The 17,163-nt window shown below is 37.0% G+C and overlaps 1 protein-coding gene across 1 annotated transcript in view; it reads left to right on the forward strand.

The window, feature by feature from the left end:
- LOC117288136 (thioredoxin domain-containing protein 16-like) overlaps positions 1–17,163 on the forward strand; it is a 31,111-nt gene that overhangs the window by 2,267 nt on the left and 11,681 nt on the right. The window contains exons 2-10 of the mRNA XM_033768844.1: positions 1,669–1,754; positions 2,181–2,254; positions 3,826–3,900; positions 4,809–4,930; positions 5,357–5,450; positions 13,729–13,885; positions 15,053–15,213; positions 15,745–15,826; positions 16,952–17,090. Of these exons, the coding sequence (XP_033624735.1) occupies positions 1,669–1,754; positions 2,181–2,254; positions 3,826–3,900; positions 4,809–4,930; positions 5,357–5,450; positions 13,729–13,885; positions 15,053–15,213; positions 15,745–15,826; positions 16,952–17,090 (990 nt within the window). The remainder of the gene's footprint in view (positions 1–1,668; positions 1,755–2,180; positions 2,255–3,825; positions 3,901–4,808; positions 4,931–5,356; positions 5,451–13,728; positions 13,886–15,052; positions 15,214–15,744; positions 15,827–16,951; positions 17,091–17,163) is intronic.

The following is a 17,163-nucleotide window of genomic DNA, read 5'->3' on the forward strand; positions in this document are numbered from 1 at the left end:
CAAACTTAACAAGATTCTTGAACAGATTTAGGCTAATTGTGAGAACTTTTCTTTCATCTTTGCCAGAATCAGTTGTTGAAAGTTTAATTCAACCGTGGAGCAATTGCTCCAGGATTCAACTGATCAAAGCCGTACATGCAAACTGTGGGTGTACTTCACACTTCTTTGTGATGTATATGTAACTGTCGCGTACATGTACATTTTGTACGTTTTGTACAAATACACTATTTTGTGTTATAAATTGTGTATACAAGTTAAAAGGTGATGGTCAGTATTGGCATTATTGCCCCCAAACATAATTCAGCAAACCTTTAAAGCAAAAAAAACTAGTAGGCCTACAAAATTACCAAAAATGCAAATTGGTGTATTTTAAAGGCACTTGACACATAGGCCTAATGGTGATTACCAAAAATAATTGTTAGCACTTACTTGGTATGTAACAGGCCAACAATGGAGAGCTGTTGATAGGTTACAAGCCAATGTAAGAAATGGCTCCCTCTGAAGTTAGGCCTATGTAGTTGTTGACTAGCATAACTGACATGCCCCCATACAGATCCTTGTCATGTGATTGGTGGAACTTACTTCACGTGACATTCACTATTACTCCCATCCGCACCGGCGATCAAAAAGACCTATTCGCCCATGGGGAATAGCGTTTACCATTCAACAGTTAGGATCATCCTTGTTCCCAATGTTTGTGAGGAGTACAGCGCCGCTGCTAAAACAAAGGGGCACCTGTGCAAAAGGTTGTGATCCGATATTTTGTGCATTGTTGCCGCTACGCGGCGCTATAAAACTTTGGTTGTCAGTAATTTGTGTGATTTTTCATAATGTTATACTTTTAAAATACATCAAATGACAAGGATCGATATGTCGGTTATATATAAAACAAACATTGAGTGGCTCAGAGTAGAATGGAAGGAATATTATCACTCTGTAAAATTTGGACTGTTCCATTTGCGATAATATTCCTCTCATTCCACTCTGAGCCACTCAATATTTGTATACTATTAATTCCAAGACTTCAGGCGTGAAGCCTTTTATTATGCATCTGAAAAAACACAGGCAACAAGGGTGTGTTTTCTTTCATTATTCTCTTGCAACTTCAAAGACCAATTGAGTTCAAATTTTATTTTGTGCATATGTTGAGATACACCAGATGAGAATCATGATCTTTGGCATTAACCAAACGTGTCCAGTGCCTTAAACTGTACATTGTATGTATTCAGTGTGAAGTATTACTGTTAGTAGTGTTAAAGGCAGTGGACACTATTGGTAGTTACTCAAAATAATTATTAGCATAAAACCTTTCTTGGTGACAAGTAATAGGGAGAGGTTGATTGTATAAAACATTGTGAGAAACGGCTCCCTCTGAAGTGCCATAGTTTCTGAGAAAGAAGTAATTTTCCACGAATTTGATTTTGAGACCTCAGATTTAGAACTTGAGGTCTCAAAATCAACCATCTAAACGCACACACCTGCGTGTGACAAGGGTGTTTTTTCTTTCATTCATATCTCGCAAGTTCGATGACCGATTGAGCTCAAATTTTCACAGGTTTGTTATTTTATGTATATGTTGAGATACACCAACTATGAAGGCTAGTCTTTGACAATTATTACCAATAGTGTCCACTGCCTTTAAATGAAGTATTGTCTGTTAACCAACAGATAAGGACTATCGCTTGAAAGAGTTTTTAGCCAACTTTATGGAGGCAGGGAAGTATCTGGAAGATTTTGAAGTCAAGTTTGCTTCAGTAAGTAACAATCAACTAACTTACCATACTTTACATACTTCCTCAAAGGTCCTAATTCCTATTTATATTAAGCAGCATTTAAACAAATTATGTCCTCTCTCGTGTGTGTTTTGAATTATATTTTTACTTATATTTTTGTTCTGTAATTCTTATCTTTTCAATTATAATTTCTTGTATTTTTCTTGTTTAATAATCTTCTAATATCCTTTTATAAACCATCAGCGAACTAAAAAATACAATTTGAATCAAATGTGTTTAGAAAGAATTGAATTTAAATAATTTGTTTGGCATCTGTAAAACAAAATAACATTACTGTACACTAAAGATGACTAAAAAAGCAGACATTTTAACAAAAAGTATCAATATTAATTAATACAATGCTTGATTGTAATACACTCTCTGTTTTTTTTACCATGGTTAAATTAGATTGACTGTTATAATGATCCTGTTGAGGAACTTTGCTCAAAGGAATCAGCCAAGACTACAATCTTTGTCTACAGGTAATTAATGCATCGTGATTATACGCTCGTACATGTTCCAGTGTGTTATCCAACCAATTAAAACCATATAACTGCATGGGTTGTGTAGGATGGCACATCTGTGCATGCACATTAACTGCTGCACTGTGCTTTCACCTCATCTCATATGCAGGGTTCTCAACAAGCTGTAAATTGTGTGTATGTACCTACAACCTTGGGCCAATATGCAACAAAGAAAAGGACAAATTATTTGTTTTTGTAATTTCTTAATTTATTCTGTTTGTTTATTGTTTTCTTTTATTTTTCTCTTTGAGGGGGATTATAGTTTTATATAAATCTCACATAAATCAATTGATGAGACCATTTAGAATGCTCCAGATGGCACAGGGAAAACCAAAGATGATAAAAAAGATCCTAGATTTCAATAGCGTGATAGGTGTAACTTAAAAGAACGTTACAGAATTGGTAAGGAACACAAATCGTGAAGATCACAGATTTACATAAAACTTACACAGTCTAATGATGATGATAGTAGAAAACATCCCTTGAAATATTTCTGTCTGAAATTTCATATTTGATCAGAAATAAACAGACTAATTTTTAGTTTTGAGTTTATCGCTCAGTGAGCGTTTTATTCATTGTTGTTTTGGCATCGATGCAATACAAAATTTGTAATCGGTTTTTCACTATTCTCTCGTGACCCAGATGGCCGATCGATGGCTCAAACTTCTACAGGTGTCAGTTCATGTATATGGTGCAAAGTGATTACACTGCCAGCAACTTTTTTTGCTAGCAAAACCGATTCTGTAATGTTCCTTTAAACCTTTTTGGTACAGATCTTCAACAGTTATGAAAAATCTTGGTGAGAACACTGATATCACAAGAAGTTTTATCACATTGGGTAGCATTTAATGGTCAGAAAGTAGGAAGGGTTTTAAATAGGCATGCAAGTGTTCCCCGGATCAGCTAATTTTCACCTTTTTTTTAACCTCAGTTTTACCATTTAAAATTGAAAATACTATACAAATACAAAATCATTGAGTTTTTTGTAATTTCCTCTTTCTTTGGTGAAGTTACAGTTACAGTGGACACTAATTGGTAATTACTCAAAATAATTATTAGCACAAAACCTTACTTGGTAACAAGTAATGGGGAGAGGTTGATAGTATAAAACATTGTGAGAAACTGCTCCCTCTGAAGTGACGTACTTTTTGAGAAAAAAGTAATTTTCCACGAATTTGATTTCGAGACCTCAGATTTAGAACTTGAGGTCTCAAAATCAACCATCTAAAGGCACACACCTTCGTGTGACAAGGGTGTTTTTTCTTTCATTCATATCTCGCAAGTTCGATGACCGATTGAGCTCAAAGGTTTGTTATTTTGTGCATACGTTGAGATAGACCAACTGTGAAGACTGGTCTTTGACAATTACCAATAGTGTCCATTATCTTTAAAGCAGGGAGTGTCAGTTTAGCGAGATGATGTCTCCAGAGAAATCTTTACAGTATGTTTACATAGATAGATGACTTGAAGGAATGTGTGATGAATTTAAAACCTGAATGCACTTTTCCTTGTTATTTGTATTGCTATAGGTATGGCCACATTCTTACTGAGCTTCCTATGGATGCATTGTACAATGTGGATTCCATCATTTCCAACATGCTACAGTAAGTTTTGTTTGAAGCTTTGCATGTTGTGGATAAGAAGAAACTATAAATAAATAAATAAATAGTAAACTTGCGGGTACAACCATGTGTAAATCTTTTTTTTGTGAGTGCTGGCTCAAAAAAGAGCTGGTGTTTTCTCAACGTTTTGAACTATGCTGAGGACAAGCAGAGTCGTGTTTCACACAAAAGAGATTTACAGATGGTTGTACATGTACACGCAAGTTTACTATTTATTTATAGTTTTGTTCTTATGCAACAGTGAGTTATTGTCCTGTGTTTTAAAATTAAGAAAGAAATTACTATTAAGTCAAACTAAAACTGTATTGTATTTATATCCACTGCTATGTTTTACGTGGAAGTTTCCTGATAATATCTAATTCAGAATCAGGTCGGGAATTTTATAATTTTTGGGATAATGTTTTTGTTTAGATATTATTTTACTAGACATGTGGACAAGTCGTTATGGGTTGTCGCGGTGAGATTGCCGAGTCATGGGGGTGGCGTAATGATTCAGGTCTCCGCGATCGAATACTACTCTCGTGAGATCACTGCTCTCACACGTAGCTGCTGGCTGCGGACTACTACTCCCACTGTAGTCTTGAGAGCAGCACTAATCTCACAGGGCCAGCAGTCTCGCCGAGAGAGTCGGAATCGCGGAGAGTCAGAATACTATCACTGTGACAGACTTTGAACAACTTGTCCACAAGTTTAATGATTACCAGCCATTTACCTTATCCTAAGCTCCTAATTAAAAACAGCAATTAACCATAATACAAACCTAATTGCCTTGGATTAATATTATCCCTGCTCATTGAGTCTTGTATTCTTGAGCCATTACACCTTTTTAAGAGTAAAAGGGCGTCTGTGTCACATGAACCAAAAAATGCTTTTGTTCTTTAATTTTGCAGTCTAGTGCTTCTCCGTGAAGTGCCCTTTGTTCAGGAACCGATAGATCTGGCAGCGATGCAACAGAAAGCAAAGAGGCATAAAGATATTATGTTTGCAAAAGTAATAGCTGTGGGTACTCCAGGTAATTACTCCATTAATAAGAAAATAGGTTTTGAAGTAAAATAAATTATTGAAATCTGAGACATCCAGTGTGTTACTAAATTAAAAGTTAAAACCCAAGATCCAAGTACATACGGATACAGAGAAAATAAACAAACAGGCAAAGCACGGATACAGAAAAAAAGGGGGGGGATACAAACTTGAAATTTTAAAGTGTTATAATGGGTTGTTTTTTAATGTTGTCAATTTTTTTTTTTTTATAATTGTGTTCTGCTACCATGCTAAGCTACTTTTTTTTAGCTCTAAGCAGCTCAAACCGGGCCCAGGAAATGGCCACTTTACAGAATTTTTTTTATTTTAGCTCACAGTGGCTGGTTGCTACTTTTATTTCAGATGGTACCTATCTCTGTAAAATTGGTACTTTATATAGTTTTGTTATCTCTTTCAGAACATCGTGCCTTTATGGAAGGTGCCTTTGCATACAGCCATCTCTACCAGTTTGTTATGACGACTAACTCTCATCACAGCATGCTTGGAATAGGGTGAGAACTTCCAATGTTTTCAATCTCTAAAGGCACTGGTAACTACTCAAAATAATTGTTAGCATAAAAACTTTATGTCGAGTATTGTTAAACAAGTAAATTTGGCTAACATTTGAAGTTTCAAGACAAACAATTCAGAAATAGCAGGGACACTCTACTCACAGAATATTGATTGTATGAGATAGTCACAGTACTCCAAGACTTATCAATGCTTAAAAGCCAGGTTCATACTTCCTGCGAATGCGATGCAAATTTGATGTAAATTTGACTTTACAACTCTGTTTTTCGCTGCTGCAAATTATTTGTTGCGAATTTGTGACGTCAACATTTGCTTCGCATTCGCATGAAGTATGAACCGGGCTTAACTGTACTTTTTCTACTTGAGACACAACCTCATTCCCATTGAGACACAACCTCATTCCCATGGGTAAGATCTTGTTGCCATATGCCTTACCCCTGTCATCTGAAGTGACTCTTTCAGTGTACGTATGCACAAGTCTAAATTGAATGTTGCTAAAAGTTCCCTGGTGAGGTACATGTACTGTATGTTGAAGCGCCTTGAGCATCACTGAGTGACGGATATCACTGAGTGACGCTCTTTAAGAAGCCAAATATTATTATGATTATTATTTAACCTTTTGGTTTGTATTGTATGATGAGTGTTTATTACATGATGCTCACCATCTACATGTCTTGAAAATGATGTGTTGGCGTAGCTATATTTAATCATCTTTATTTAAAAAATAGTCAATAAAAGAATGTATGTTCATGTACATGTGTGTGACACACAATCAGCTTAGGAGGGGACCGGGTGTCGACTTCACACAGAGGACCAATCCTAACTTGGGATTAGTCCTAGGAAATATTAAAAACTTAAGGCTAGTCCTAAATTCAAGATAAGACTAGTATGCCATGATTTCCTTATGTTGTAGCTTGAAAGCAGGGATATTCGACTAAGATCTTTTTTTAGGTTTTGGATTTGTCGTTTACTGGTCTAGAATGGACTGTAAAAAAAAGAGGTCTTCATTACCAGGTTGGATAACTCCGTCGCTACCCACCTCAATAAAATAGCAGGGCATTGTAACCCCCAATATTTAGGTAATATTACCCAAATCCAAAGAATGCCAAATTCTTCTAGCATTTCTGTGAAATCTTAACGGCCTACCTCTTGAAGACAATTTTGCGTTGAAACATGCAATAATTGTAAGACTATAATCAGAATATGAAAAACTAACAGGACAAGTGTTGACAATGGAATTACTTTGCTTTTATTTTATTTTTTTATAAATCAATCTTTCAATGTCAGCTTGTAAGTCCAGTTAAGATTTTTTGATAGTGCCATTTTTGTAGCAAGAGGTGTATGCATAAAATCATACACATTTGCCAGTCTAGAGCAGATTTCTTACCATATAAGATACAGAAAGGGGGCAGGGGGCTCAAGGAGATATTGTCCGGGATTGTAGACTAGACATGCTAGAAGCAGTTTGACCGAATCGTACATGTATAATATCCTATAGTTACTTTACAATCCATTCAATGGTGCTTGTTTGTGTTCCTGGGTTGAGTTGCAGGAGGGACAGTGCACAGCCAAAGGCATATAGCACTTTTTTGAGGACACAATGCAATTTGGTGCATCAAACTGATTGCCATATCTCAAGTTACAAACATGTATCTTGGCAGTGTAAGATTAATTCACAGACACCTTTCACCAAGGACTAAAATGAAAGGATTTTGATACCTTTTGCAGATCAAGTTTTTGGCTATGACATATTTCCATACTCACTGTAAATATTTCTACAGGCAGTGTTGTATGGAATGCCAAAGAGGCATTTAATCATCGGTGATGGTCTTTTGCAACCGGTGATCAAATTTGTCATCGGTGGTGGTCCTATGCGATCGGTGATCAACTTTCGCGAGCGGTGATAAACACGATCGGTGGTCCATTTTAGCGATCGGTCATGCATATTCACGACCGTTGATGGCTTTTTGCAATCGGTGGTCAACTTTAGTGATCGGTGGTGGCTTTTTGCAATCGGTCGACTTTAGTGATCGGTGGTGGCTTTTTGCAATCGGTCAACGTTAGGGATCGGTGGTGGCTTTTTGCAGTTGGTCAACTTTAGGGATCGGTGATGGCTTTTTGCAATCGGTCAACTTCAGGGATCGGTGATGGCTTTTTGCATGCGGTCAGTTTTAGTGATCGGTGGTGGCTTTTTGCAATCGGTCAACTTTAGTGATTGGTGGTGGCTTTTTGCAATCGGTCAACTTTAGGGATCGGTGATGGCTTTTTGCAATCGGTCAACTTAAGGGATCGGAGGTGGCTTTTTGCAATCGGTCAACTTTAGGGATCGGTGGTGGCTTTTTGCAATCGGTCAACTTTAGGGATCGGTGATGGGATTTTGGGATATCCGAATTTTGCGTCCGGTCGGTGCAGGCCTACTTCAAAACCTATGATTGTGTAGATTGTGGATATTAGTTGTTGTTATTTTCTAGTTCACACCACCATGGAGGAATAAATTACACTCACCAGCGGGTTGACTGACTTGCCAAACATTTTTAGAAGAGTACCATTTTATAACTATGTAAGGGGGAACGCAACAAACATCAAATTAATCAGCTCTTTCTAAAAAGATAATAATAATAATAACAAATGGGTAGGAGAGGGTGTGGAAGGGTTATCTATGTCCCACAATTGGTTGTCGTCTTCCGGAAATGGTGTATGCCGGGGAAATACAAATATTTATATTCAGTGAAGGGAAATGTTTTTGAACAAGAGTCTCTACCGATAGTTTTGTGTGTAAGGGGAAATCTGAAATCATACAAGTAGCCCTGTGTAAACAGACCCGGAGGTGAGATCATTATGACCACACACAAAAAAAAGGGTAAAAATTCTTCATTAATTAACCACGTGGTCTTCATTTGAACTTTTTAATTTGTAATTTTGATGCAGTCACTTTCATGTTATTGTGAAACATTCTCTTTGGTTATACAACACAGTATGTACCTCAATGAGTTGTTGACTTCTTGAGAGGAGTCTATACTATTTTGTTTTCTACCCGCGTTCTGAACACATTACTCTGTACACGCACAAAGTACGGAGGTTTGGGATTTTCGTTAGAACGTGCGTTAAATTTGTCCTTGTTTTTCTAACCGCGTTCTGGACCAATTACTCTGTGCATGGGTTTTCGTTAAAACGAACGTGCGTAATTAGATAGGGGTTTTTGACGACATCGACGTCGTCGTCAAAAACCCCCTTAAGGCAATCTAATACTACATTTCAACCCTACTTAACAGTTATAAAATATTACTTGCTGTGGTGTTGTAGTTTTTGAGAAATGAGTGAAAAAATGTCAAATTTAGACTCCGATGTGTTTTCTTCGTGGACGAACGTGCGTAGTTGAATAGGGGTTTTTGACGACGACGACGTCCTCGTCAAAAACCCCTTAAGGCATCAAATACTACATTTCAACCCTACTTAATAGTTAAAGGCGTTAGCAGTTCATATTTAGTGACAATGTTCGCAAAATCATGACACGAGAATTATTTCGCCGGATCATAATCCCCTCTGTTGAAATACATACATGTAAACCCTCGATTAATGTATTGGCCCTCATAGCCTAGTGGACATCAGTCGCGCTTTCTTCACTGATACGTGCGAGTTCGAATCTGCGCACGGGAAAAATATTGTTTTTAGCCCCCAAAACTAAAAAAATATTTCTTTTTGAAATATTTTAAGTTAGATTCTTATCTTTATATCGATAGTGTTGCCTTTTCTTTTTCTCAATTGTTAGCCAAACATAACCTGTGTGCATGCATGACACGATGATGTTTGAAAAACACAGTAATCGGAAAATGGTGATCATAAGCGCAGAGTTTGGTGGTTAAGAGTTCTGTGAAATCAAATCGTACTAGATCAAACATCAAACCACCGACCCCAAAAAAAATTAAAAATCGTAATTAATTAACCACGTGACCCATATTTGCATATTTAATTGTACAAGGGGACAAAGTGGTTGGAACTTCCTAGCTGCACCATAGCAACTTTTGCAACCGGTGATGGAATTTTGGGATATCCGAATTTTGCGTCCGGTCGGTGCAGGCCTACTTCAAAACCTATGATTGTGTAGATTGTGGATATTAATTGTTGTTATTTTCTAGTTCACACCACCGTGGAGGAATAAATTACACTCACCAGCGGGTTGACTGACTTGCCAAACATTTTTAGAAGAGTACCATTTTATACCCAGATAACATACATACATTGGGCAATCAGTTATTCCAAATTATTACATTATTGCAATCAAGATTTATTAATATCTACAATATTTGGGGTATTTTATAGCAAAAAAAATCTCAACAAATTACAATACTTTGTCATTTTTTAATTGTTTCGAAAATTGCATATTATGACCAATGTCGGTTCAATGCCGGCCCAATGGTGGCCGTTACCAAATCAGTATTGGCACAAAAAAGTTGTTTTATACCATTATTTGCCAAAATGGTGTGCCACTTCGAAACAAGTATTGGCCCAGAAAAAGTTTTCTATACCATTTTGTCAAAATGGCGTGGCGCTAAAAAAAAAAGTATTTGCCCAGAAAAGATTGTCTATGGTGCAGCTACAAAACCAGTGTTGGCACAATAGAGGTATTCTACCATTTTGCCAAAATGGCCTGCCGCCAACAAACCAGTAGACAGATGACAGAAAGTAAAACTTTCATTATCAGACGAAAATTCAACCAGCATTTTAACTCGTAAGTTTTTATTAGTAAAATAAAAATGCAAAAAGTATATCAAATATATTAAATTTAGATGAAATTACTTTGCAATAAAAAAGTTCATTACAATAAAGTGTAGTTGTCCATGATAAACCCAAAACATAAAAAATGAAAAAAACAGCAGCAATGAATAAATCAAATTAAAAATGCTATGTAAAAACCAATAAAATAATAAAGGAGGTATACATTTTAGAATTTTGTTTTATTAATAGTATTCGGTTTCTCAAAATGCCAAGCCATCAGGGGTCGATTTCACAGAGAGTTAGGCCTAGTCCTAACTTAGGACATAGTCCTTGGAGATATAAGAAACATATGGCTAGTCCTAAGTTAGGACGATTAACTCTTCCTAACTCGAGATAAGACTAGTCTTAACTCTTTGTGAAATCCACCCCAGCTTCAATAACTTGCATGGGCTAATTCCTTTTTAAATATCAAGTCGGTTAAGTAATTAGAACATATTTCTTTACCGTTTTGCCAAAGCCAGTATTGGCATGATTGGCCCCGAAAAGGTTTTCTATATGACACCATTTTGACAAAAATGGTGTGCAGCTACAAAACCAGTATTGGCTCAATGAGAGGTTTTCTGCCTGTTTTTCCAAATGGTGTGCCACAAAACCAGTATTGGACCACTGCAGGTTTTCTACCACTTTCCCAAAATGGTGCACCGCTACAAAACCAGCATTGGCCCATTAAAGGTTCATCATTTTGCCGAAACGGTGTGCCGCACAAAACCAATATTGGCCAAGACAGGCAAACCTCTGTCCTAACTAAAATAGTTTGCCTCTATAAAACCGACATTGGCCCAGTGTGGGCACTTTACTAGCAAGGACATGACGCTTGACCGGAAGAAGGCCAGCACTGGCCCAATTCTGGCTCAATATCACCATCATAATTAACGGCACCGTATCGAAACTCGACGCCGGTACATGCCACCATTGGCCCGATTCTGTATTGTTTGTTAGGCTATAACTGAAAAATGGTTTGAACATAGGTTGTGAAGTTCTTGGGATATTGTCCCACTTCCGGTTGACCTGGAATTAGAGCTAGGTCAATATGGGGGCAAAATTTTGTTAAGGTTAATCCTTAATGCTCAAAGAGTCTCTAAGTAAAAAAGGGTTTGAAAATTAGTGGTGTAGTTCGTGAGGTATGGTCCCACTTCCGGTTGACCCTGAAGTAGAGGTCAACAAGGGGACACATTTTTCAAAGTTAATATTTAACACAAAGGAGTGTGCAACTGAAAAAAAAGTTCTGGTCCCAATTAAGGTTGACCCGAAAATAGAGGTCAACATGGGGTCACAGTTTTCCAAAGTAAAAATTTAAAAGGAGTCTAACTGAAACAAAAAATGAAGATTGATTGTGTAGTATAACTGAAACAAAAAATGGGCCAACTTCTGGTTGACCCGGAAGTATACTTCTTGAGATATGGCGCTCTACTAAGATTTACTAATTAAATATGCAAATGAAGATCACAAGGTTAATTAATTAATAATTTAAAACAAAATTACGTTTAGAGTAAAGCTTATTTTCAAGCTTCAATTTTATATAAGATTTAACTCTTTTATCTTTATACTTTATACACCCCCACCCCACCCCCTAAATTGGATTCAATTAATACGTGCCTCTCCGTTTATTACAAGGAAATATTTGTATAATACTTTACCTAGCCTTTTATAAAACGTGTTGAGTGCGTCCCGGTCTGTGTTTGTCCATCACATTCATGATGCACATAATATGTGTTTTCCATCAAAACGGTTTTTGTGTGGTCATAATGTTCACACCTCCGGGTCTGTTTACACAGGGCTACTTGTATGATTTCAGATTTCCCCTTACACACAAAACTATCGGTAGAGACTCTTGTTCAAAAACATTTCCCTTCACTGAATATAAATATTTGTATTTCCCCGGCATACACCATTTCCGGAAGACGACAACCAATTGTGGGACATAGATAACCCTTCCACACCCTCTCCTACCCATTTGTTATTATTATTATTATCTTTTTAGAAAGAGCTGATTAATTTGATGTTTGTTGCGTTCCCCCTTACATAGTTATAAAATGGTACTCTTCTAAAAATGTTTGGCAAGTCAGTCAACCCACTGGTGAGTGTAATTTATTCCTCCATGGTGGTGTGAACTAGAAAATAACAACAACTAATATCCACAATCTAACAATCATAGGTTTTGAAGTAGGCCTGCACCGACCGGACGCAAAATTCGGATATCCCAAAATCCCATCACCGGTTGCAAAAGTTGACCGATTGCAAAAAGCCACCACCGATCCCTAAAGTTGACTAATTGCAAAAAGCCACCTCCGATCCCTTAAGTTGACCGATTGCAAAAAGCCATCACCGATCCCTAAAGTTGACCGATTGCAAAAAGCCACCACCGATCACTAAAGTTGACCGATTGCAAAAAGCCACCACCGATCACTAAAGTTGACCGCATGCAAAAAGCCATCACCGATCCCTAAAGTTGACCAACTGCAAAAAGCCACCACCGATCCCTAACGTTGACCGATTGCAAAAAGCCACCACCGATCACTAAAGTTGACCGATTGCAAAAAGCCACCACCGATCACTAAAGTTGACCACCGATTGCAAAAAGCCATCAACGGTCGTGAATATGCATGACCGATCGCTATATACCATCACCGATCATGAATATGCATGACCGATCGCTAAAATGGACCACCGATCGTGTTTTATCACCCCTCGCTAAAGTTGATCACCGATCGCATAGGACCACCACCGATGACAAATTTGATCACCGGTTGCAAAAGACCATCACCGATGATTAAATGCCTCTTTGGCGTTCCATAGTGTTGTAACCAAGTCATTTTTCCTCAAGTCAAGTCAAGCCGCAAGTCAAATTTTCGCTGTTTACCCCAAAAAAATTCATCTTGAATATACTAAAACTACTGAGGGGACTGTGAGTATGCAAGAAGGATTGTGGAAATATGCTAATAAATATAACAATTACTATAACAAAACAGTACTTATACATGTAGTACATCACACGGAAGTCTTGATGCACTTTACAGCAAATACTACATACACTAAGCAATTTAAAAAACTGGTAACTTTTAGGAAGCGATTTAAAAACAGTTGCAGTTTTGATTTGTTTACAAGGTGATGAATTCATGAATGACCATTGCCTAATGTCTTAGTGTGAGTGACCGGCATATACACACTTGCGTGAGTGACCGGTATAATGAGCAGCAATGTTGAGCTACATGTACTACACAGGAATTTAGAACAGAGGGTGCATGGTGGTTGATACACTTGAATGAGTTCCTGAAGGTGTACTGGTGCTGAGCCATGAGTGCATCTGTATGTGTGGAGTAGAATCTTGAAAATAATGTGCTCTTGACAGGTGACCAGTGCCGGGTGCGAAGAATTGGAGCTAATGCTGCCGGGCGTGTAACAAGTCTGGTGACAGCATTTAGAATGCTGTCAATCGGATTTCTTGTTATTATTGTCTGTTGTTTTATTATCTCCTGCTTGTAGAACTGATGCAGAGTGGTCAGAGGCTCAGAATAGAGTATGGTTCTTGAATTGTAAAGTAGCTTCATCTGGGGATGTATGTCAACGCTCATTCTACAGAGGCAAACTTAATGTGCCAGACTTTGCATTGTATCTGAAAACTCTGGACGTGCTACCCTATGTGAGTCCAATCAATTTTCTTCAACCATGTACAATTTTTAACACATTCATTTTGAGCCTATTATGTCTGTTAAGGCAGTGGACACTATTGGTACTCAAAATAATTATTAGCATAAAACCTTACTTGGTCACGAGTAATGGGGAGAGGTTGATAGTATAAAACAGTGGGAGAAACGGCTTCCTATGAACATGATGGCATAATGTAGTTTTTTAGGAAGAGGTGAATTCTCACTCAAATAATAAAAGATGTCAGGCCTGAAACCTTTTATTGGGCATCTGTAAGCACACAACTTGTGCGACAAGGGAATTTTTTTCTTTTATTCTCTTGCAACTTTGATGACCAATTGAGTCAAAATGTTCACAGGTTTGTTATTTTATGCATACGTTGCGACAAACCAAGTGAGAATACTGGTCTTTGACAATTACCAAAGGGGCACGGTGCCTTTAATTGATTGCCCACGTTTGAACAAAGAAGCAGTGATTGAAGTCAGTTTTTTTCTGACAAATAAATTGTCCATAGTATTGGAATGACATGGAACATTGTTAATCAGTGAGCCCTCTAATTTTCCCCTTACTATCAATCCTGTGTTCCGCCTTTAAATGAAGGGTATAACCTTTGGTAATTACTCAAAAGATTAAAGACCATTAGATATGACTTTGTTTGAAGCATTGTAGCTGTGGATAAGGTGTTCAATTTTGAGAAACAATTCCCTCCCGAGGAATATGCTTTAGAGAGAGGGATTCAAAAACATTTCAATCTGAGAGACGTTTCTGTTCAAATAATTTCTCAGATTGTGTATTCAATTATGGGTTACTCTTCCGGCGTGGACATAACAGCTCCAGATTTTCGGCGATGTTTCAAAAACTCTGTCCAATATATTTTATTATGTTATTTATCTACATTTAGGCTGTTAATAAGATTAATACAATTGAATAGGTCCAAAAACCAAATGTATATTTTGCCTTTAAAGTTTAAGCATTTTATTTTAAATAGGCTAATATTGCACCACAGCACCTTACATGGTCCTATAAGGGAAAAGTTCTCATACTTCAAAAACGCGTTCCAAATACCTTGTAGGTAATGAGCGTCACTGAGTGATGGATTTGAGCAACATAATAAGAAGCCATTACAATTATTATTTGTTTTTCTATTTTATTTTGTTCTCAGTTGGAGTATCAAGCCACAACTGAGAGTATATTTTACCAGAGGTTAAGTATACCAACTGCTTACGTGTACAGCAGCAATGCCCAGTATGCTGAGCATAAGGCAATAGTGCAAGACCTCTCACAAACCTACAAGGGTAACTTGGGATTTGTTCTCATCAACAGGTAACTTACTTTGCTTTCTTTATACATATAGGACATCTTATAAGATGGTTATCTTTTTTGTTGCCTTTATGCTAACATGTCACTCAATTTCATAGAGCTGCTTTAAGCAAGAAAGTTAATGTAGATATGAGCACAATAAAATTATGCTTACCATAATAAAGTTATCAGCTACTGGTATCCTGCTCATTTCTATTCAACAGGAAATTTTAAAGCAACAACCTTAAATTTTAATTTATTGAAATCTATGAAATTAGGCCCCACGTTGTATAATAAACTTGGGTGTGATTCCTGGCTACACGGCAGTTAACAGTTGTTTGGCTTCTGACTGCTGGCACCCCCGAACAAAGATATTGACAAAATAGGGACACCGCCAACATCGGGCTAGATAGCTCTTTTGGTAGACTGCGGCATGTCATTGGTTTGAGTTCCACTGTACATGTATAAATTTTTCTTTATTCAATGCCATTTTTTTTTCTTTTCATTATCTTAATCTTTTGATTGTAATATTATTTTGATGGTTATCCCACTTAGTGACATAACAACAAAGAGTGTGATCAGTGATGACATCAATCCTTGCCAGCATCCTTGTCTGATGCTACAGAGAGCTCCTAAGGTAAGAACAACAATAAGGCTACATCGAAACAATAGGCTATTGTTACTGTAGCTAGGATTTGGAAAGTGGGGGTGCAAATTAAAAAATAGCGAGTGCAAATTTTTTTAACCGAAAAATCCACACAGCACACGCAATATGCTTTCAAATTACCTTGAAAATGAAACTTTTTTTATCAATGGTTTTAAGGCCCATCGAAAAGCTTAAATTACTGATTGTATATCTCCCTCTGGTGCATTCTGTGCATTGAATTTCTAAAACTTGTTTTTGTGGAGTTCATTCTAAGAAATTAACTTGGTAAAAAAAAATGTTCGTCCTCTTTTTAGGATGAGACTTTGTTTGGACCATAAACATCAATTTTGTTTTCATCAACCACCATTTTCATGGATTTGTGATTTGAGGATCAGTTTTATAGAACTTCTTTTCCAATGAAATCTTTTTGGTCAATGATCAGTCAACGACGCACTGTAAAAACTTTATATAACTGATAATGTATACATCAGCTGCTGACCTGCTTCCCTTGTGAGTAATGTGTCATGGATGAGAACCACATAAAACAAACCCTCTTTCTGATCACATGTTTTGGTGAATGCCTTTTTTCAATTGTGTTGTATTGTGCACAAAATTTTTAAAAAGTTGATTAGGTTGCCCTACAGATAAAATGCCATTTTTACTACCATTCTCTTTGTTGAGGTACAGGGTTGTAAAGTCAGACTTTCTTAGCAGTTTCGAAAATGTTCACACTTCTAGGTGAAACTTAGCAATTAAAGGGTTTTGATATTTTTTGTAAATCAAGTTTTGGACATAACATAAATCACTACTGTTTCAGTTTCATTAGTCGTCAAGTTTTTGAGAGAAAAAAAGGAGTAAATCACAGAGCAGTGATTTCAGAAGAGTCGTGTAAATCTGTTGCACACTTCTAAACTAACTTTCATGAAGTTGTTTGACTCATTTCTCAAAGACTACAGCACCTCAGCAGGTAATATTTTAAGAGAAGCTTTCTACCATCATTGTCTTGAAACCGTGTAAACTTTTAAGGTTAATACTGTATGTAGTTGCTTGGCTGACCTAAGTTTTTTGGGGGTTTTTACAATATTTTGGCTGATACCCTTTTACCTTTTCCTGAAGGAGAATGTGATTACAATGATTGGTGATCTGACAGTCAAGAGTGTATCATCCTTCATTGAAGACAATATGTACATCCAGGTTGAGCCGTCTGATGAACAAAGTGAGGACGAGGAGAACGAGGGGAACAAACAAATTCCAGGTAAAATAACTTTCCTCATCTCCTTATGATGACTAGAGCAAGCTAGTCGAAACTTTGAGACCAATTAAGAACT

This window comes from Asterias rubens, chromosome 1, assembly GCF_902459465.1.
Source record: "Asterias rubens chromosome 1, eAstRub1.3, whole genome shotgun sequence".
NCBI classification, from domain to species: domain Eukaryota; kingdom Metazoa; phylum Echinodermata; class Asteroidea; order Forcipulatida; family Asteriidae; genus Asterias; species Asterias rubens.